This window comes from Aspergillus wentii (assembly GCF_001890725.1).
Source record: "Aspergillus wentii DTO 134E9 unplaced genomic scaffold ASPWEscaffold_4, whole genome shotgun sequence".
NCBI lineage: Eukaryota > Fungi > Ascomycota > Eurotiomycetes > Eurotiales > Aspergillaceae > Aspergillus > Aspergillus wentii.
This window is the reverse complement of record NW_024467835.1, coordinates 2675888-2681887: the sequence shown is the minus strand read 5'-3', so window position 1 is coordinate 2681887 and position 6000 is coordinate 2675888. Positions and strand designations below refer to the sequence as shown.

General features: G+C 52.2%; 1 protein-coding gene across 1 annotated transcript; it reads left to right on the top strand.

The window, feature by feature from the left end:
* Positions 1–816: 816 nt before the first annotated feature.
* On the top strand, positions 817–4102 carry ASPWEDRAFT_111618 (uncharacterized protein; the record flags this gene model as incomplete). The annotated part of the gene is made up of 5 exons (XM_040828256.1): positions 817–1072; positions 1146–1845; positions 1898–2127; positions 2178–2880; positions 2932–4102. 5 exons carry the CDS (start codon positions 817–819, stop codon positions 4100–4102), a joined length of 3060 nt encoding a protein of 1019 aa, XP_040689337.1.
* Between the last annotated feature and the right edge of the window lie 1898 nt (positions 4103–6000).

The following is a 6000-nucleotide window of genomic DNA, read 5'->3' as shown; positions in this document are numbered from 1 at the left end:
CAATTCTAGATCCGGAAAGGGCTTTGCTTCTAATTATTGCCTACCCCCACTTGACTCTCCCTAAAATTTATCCCCCCTCTTTTTGACCGTCTCTGTCCATCTTATTCAGTCTCCTGTCCATTCGTGATAGGAACACTGACCCATGTGGAAACACCGGTCTTCTCCCAGATCGGATTCCAAGTCTGGGAATTATCATCATAGCAACAATAGCAGCGATTCCGGCTTTCTTCACCTGCCCGAGCGTGGCTTCTTTGGCCGCTCCAGAAAGAAGTCTCCGCTTCGTAAGTACATAGTACTATCTTCCTAGGTCGACTAAAATTATTCCTCTACACTTTCTTTCTCTCTTCCTCACTTCACTTCTTCACTCTTCTTCACTCTTCATTCTTTTCCTTCCCCTCTTCATCAGTCATTCTTGGATTTCTGTCATTCCTTGGAGTAAGCTTGTGTGTACATCAAACCTTCTTGCTATGCAATACTACCTCACTATTTTGCCCCGTCGTGTCATTTAATGCTTAATGCCGTCCATCCTGGTTCTGGGCCTCCTTAGCTAACCTCGACTTACCTTTCCTTCGTCCTGCAGAATTCTCTCGTCCTGACTCTCCCTCTCGTTCGACCTTTGGCTCTCTTCGTTCCTTTTCCCGTTCAGAACGTCCTGGCAGTAGCCTCTCCCATCAGACGGACGCTTCGCAGTCTCACGCCCCTTCTACCGTTAGCGGCAATTCTCGTCTCCCCGAACATCTTGCCTCTGGCCGGCAACCTTCCTCTCTCTCCAATAACCCCTCACGAGCTTCCTTCAATTCTCGATCTGGCAGGACAATGGCGGGCTTGATGGATGTCGACCGTACAAGGACGCGGAGGGAAAGGACTTTTGTTGGCGCCGAGTGTGCTGTTTGCGAGGAGCCATTGGAACATACCCTGCGTGGAGAACGTGTCTTGCAATTCTCCTGTGCCCACGTGTCGCACGAAGCTTGTTTCTACGAATACATTAGAGAATTTGAGGGCCAATATTGCCCTACCTGCGATGCGCCTCTAGGCCTTGACACCAGCCGCGGAGGCAACGTTTTGGATATCGGTAAGTTTGACGGTAAATATCATACCCCTGTTCTCCATGAAAATAGAATTAATAACTAATTTTTCTTTGGTAGAAAAACTTAGCAACATTGTGCGCTCTGTTACCAGCGATGCTGCAACGGCAAGGAGTGGTTTGACCACCCCCACCCCCTGGGACCAGCATACCACAAACACCGGTCGTCGAGCGCCTAGCGATGCGGGAAGCCGGCCGTACACCACCCGCGACAGTCGGGACCCTTACGCCCGACGTGACAGCCGAGACACAGGTATCAGTCAGCGTGAACGTGAACGTGTTGACCGGTTAACTACCGGCTCTCGTCAACACCATTCTCGAAATGGGAGTGCCGCTGGGTCATCGGGTGAATACAACGATGCCCAGCAGCAGAGCAACGGCAGGCGACACGACTACGATGTGCAAGCCATGGAGTCGGATCTGAGCCCCCGGCCCGGTTCCATGAAAAACCCAATTCCCGCCCCGACAGTAACCATCCGAAGCGAATTCCCTACTCTCAATCGATCTCGTCAGCAGCAAACGTTGACTTGCTTGATTACGGTCGAAGTACCGGAAGGCAACTGGCGTCCGGATTCGGACGATTTGCGACATGCCCCCACCGGCCCATCGCATCCTCAGGAGGAACCTTACGGTGTGATGCGCCAGCCTACCCTGCGCGAGTCGTCTCAATCCTTCCAGTACGAGCCCCAGGAGAACCTGGATGAGATTGCAGAAGAGCTGAGGAACAAGGTGGACAATTGGCATGGCCTGGAGTTCAATCGGTAGGCGGCGACCCCCGAGAATAAATTCGTCGTTTTGCTAATTATTCTGTAGATTCGGAAAGCTCCGTCTCCATGGACAAATGCGCGTGGGCAAGGATCGCGAGTCGTGGCAGGAGTTGGAATGTTACCTATTCGCGGAGATGCTTATCTGCGTCAAGGAGAAGAAGAACAGCGACCGTCACCACGACCACTACGATGAGACCAAGCGCAAGCCCACCCGGTACACACTCAAGGGTTCTATTCTGATCAAGAAGCACTTGAAGGCCATCGAGGGCACTCCAGGTAAGCAATTATCGTATTTGGAATTCCTGTTCCATTATTGACGTGAATAGATGAACCTATCCTCGCTCTGAACCTATCCGTCAGCGAACTTCCTTGCTTCTTTCTACGATTCCAGAACCGGAGCCAGTTGGAGCACTGGCGACGTGCTCTCATCGATCTCCACCCCGTTGACAACATCTCCCGAAATGCTGACTACGACGTGGACAACTCGGGCGCGGAGGAGGATGATTACCGGACGAGCATGGTTAAGCGACAGGCGTCTCTGAACTCATCTTACGGAGCCGCAAGATCGAACAACACTGCCATCACAGACTACACAAACGCCGGCCCCGAAAGCTTGACTGCATCCACAATCCACATCCCTCTCGACATTGTGGTCGTGATCCCCGTCTCTTCGTCGATGCAAGGCTTGAAGATCACCCTTCTCCGCGACGCTCTGAAGTTCCTCGTCCAGAACCTGGGCCCGCGAGACCGCATGGGCCTGGTCACTTTTGGCTCCAGTGGAGGCGGGGTTCCCCTTGTGGGAATGACTACCAAGTCGTGGAACGGATGGAACAAGATCCTGAGCTCGATCAGACCTGTTGGACAGAAGAGCCTGCGCGCCGATGTCGTGGAAGGTGCAAACGTTGCTATGGACCTTTTGATGCAGCGAAAATCCAACAACCCCATCTCTACTATCCTTTTGATCAGCGACTCCTCCACCTCGGACCCGGAGAGCGTCGACTTTGTCGTGTCCCGGGCTGAAGCTGCCAAGTTCGTATCCCCCTTGTTATATTTAGATAATATGTACTGACTGTGCTGCAGGGTTAGCATTCACTCCTTTGGTCTTGGTTTGACACACAAACCGGACACTATGATTGAGCTTTCGACTCGTACCAAGGGATCCTACCTTTACGTCAAGGATTGGATGATGCTTCGGGAATGTGTGGCTGGTTGCTTGGGTGCTCTGCAGACGACTTCGCACCAAAATGTCAAGCTCAAGCTCCGACTGCCTGAAGGATCTCCGGCCAAGTTCGTCAAGATCAGTGGTGCTCTTCACACGACCAAGCGTGCCACTGGAAGGGATGCGGAAGCCGCTCTCGGTGACCTGAGATTCGGAGATAAGCGCGATGTGTTGGTCCAGCTGGTCATTCAGCCTGACAACTCAACCCAGGAGAACATGCCCCAGGATCCCTGGGAGAGCCTTGTCTCCGGTTTGGAAGCCCTTGGCGGTGGAATTGACGGCGACGAACCGCGTGTGTCCAGCGTTGAAGAAGTTCCACTGATTCAAGCGGATCTCACCTACGGAGATCTTCTCCGGGACGGCCACCTGACCCATTCCCCACGACCCTCGCTTCTCGCGATCACGATGCTTCCGCCCAACCCCCGGGCCAAGGGTGGACGACCCTCCACACCCCCTATTCCTCCTCACCCCTCCATTGTGCAGAGACGCATGGAGCTGCTCACATCGGACATGCTGACCAGAGCTTTGACTCTGGTGTCTCGCGGACAGCATGATCGTGCCCAGCACCTCTTGGGCGAAACTCGCAGTATCCTCAAGGGTCTGGGCAAAGGCGGCCTCCCACCTTTGCCGCCGAATGCCCCCAAACCGTCGGGCGGCAGTGATTCCGGCAGCCGAGGAGACACTCCCACCTCCTCGTCGCCCAAGTCTGCCAACTTCCCCGACAGCCACTCCTCCGCTGCGTCCGACACGGCAACCATCACTCCTGTCGCGGCGGTGGATTCGACGACCATGGTCGCTCTCGATGCAGACCTCCAGTCTGCATTGGAGTGGATCAACCATCCCGCCGTATTTGGGCGCGACTCGCGCAAGGCCGTGCTGCAGGGCATCGGAGTGATCTCCTCGCAACGCGCCTACACTTTCCGGACGCCGTCCGAAGCTCACTGGGCTCAGCGAGTGTCGGGAGTCCGCAACTTGACTGAGCGATCCAAGGACTGGCGCGAAACCGGCGATGATGCATTGACTGAAGAATAAATGACATTCCAAACGCGTTTTGGATATATGACTCGTACCTTCTACCGACTCCTTTTTCGCCTTGATTTATATATCTGGTTATCTCGCTTTTTGACTCGTTTGTATGATACCACTTTGTTCCCATGGCTGTGCAGCATGATACCACGGACTTATTCACTTCTTATTACTTAATATTTATTTGATTTATCTTTCTCACTGGATATATGCCTGTATATATCGAGTTTTCTTTTTTGTCTTGTGAATGGTGGGATATTCTTTGTTTCTGCTTTTGGATGATTTTTCATGGATGGACAGTCATGGTTTTGGGTCCTTTCTTTACTGCATAAAAAATATGTTTTCTGTGTCGATAAAGCAATCTTTTTATGTGTTTTTCCTTTATCTGTTGATATTGTGACTCGGGTTTCTGGGATATACATGATGTCGATGAATGAAACAATACCAGGTTATCTTGAAATTGTGATTCGATAGAGCCAACCGTATGGAGTAGATTGATCAATTACGCACCTTGGACCTGCTGCCCAACCACTTCTAAGACAGCAGCAACAAAGCGGTTATTGTTTTTAACTGGCCCGGGTAAATAAAGAGGTGCCTTATTGTTGCAGAGGGAGACTCGCTTGGGCATGCATAAAAGAGGGGACTCAATTGAGTGACAGGGCTGGTGTTAAGCTCGACCTTTCTACTCGATATTCGACAGAGTTTTTTTCTTTTTTTCTTTCGGTAATTCTGCAGAGACTTGGACCAGTATTTATTCAGTGTGGGGAGGAAATTGCACATGGTCTGTCCACAGAATCATCGCATGGCAGTGTTGATAGGGCTGTTGGCACCGAGTTCTGACAAGGAACGATAGTCGGTGAAGGGGGTTTATATCAGATTGGATGGATACGAGTCGGTAAGAAAGACAGGGCCAGGATGATTTCTCTACTGGCTCAAACAGGGAGGTGGAATCGGTTCGATGCTGGGACTGACGTCGTTTTTCCTGTAGGTTTGTGACTGCGAAGCATTGGGCACATTGCACCAAGCCGGGGGGTTGCGTTGGGACAGGGAATTATCATTATGATGTACGAGAAATGGGAGATAAGAAGGTGTTTCAGACTGGGAATTGACGTTAATTAATGGGTTACTTTTGCCTGAGATTGTGCTGATATTTGGGCTGTGATGGTGATGGTGATGGGCAAAGACAGCAGAGTATGGAATCCGGATACGACATCACCAGCTTCACAGTTTCAACTCTCCGTTAAATCACCCGATGGGGGAATCGCCAATCCCCTCACGCAGTGGACCATCCTGGCCATTCCTCCAGAGACTAACAGAGCAAAAAAAAGGCCATGCAGCCACTCACAGCGGCCACAGCCCATTGTCTCCGAGCCCGGCGCTTAGAGAAATCACAACGGCCTCTTCTCTCCACCTGTCACATCCCACGATGGCTCCTGTTGCCCTGCTTTCGCCTGGCCGAATATCCTCCTCGCCCTCCTCCATTGGCCCGTTGCCATGGCATGTTCCTCGGCCTCAAAATCTCGGCGCTGAACTACTGCACGATGATCACTCCGCCGTCACCTCTAATCCTGGCCGGTCTCCAGCCCATTGCTGCCCTTTCGCGCTGATGTTCGCCGGGTCCTTCCATCCAGAGGCTATCGCTGTGTTTCACCATCTCTGCATATCACGAGAATCCCTTTTTCGCTCTGCCCTGGGCTGTGATTCGCTGGATCCTGCAGTTTTTTAGTCGCTGCGATGCCGCTGGGCGCGAAGTCGTTTCATGCTGTTGGCTCTGCTCACACACCCCCGCCCAGCGCCATCACGCCCGGTATAACTTATAACTTGCACCTCCCCAGCCTTCAACCCCCCTTCCCCCCCACTCATTTTCATGGTCTCTCTTTCTTTTTCCTGTCCTCTCCTATCTC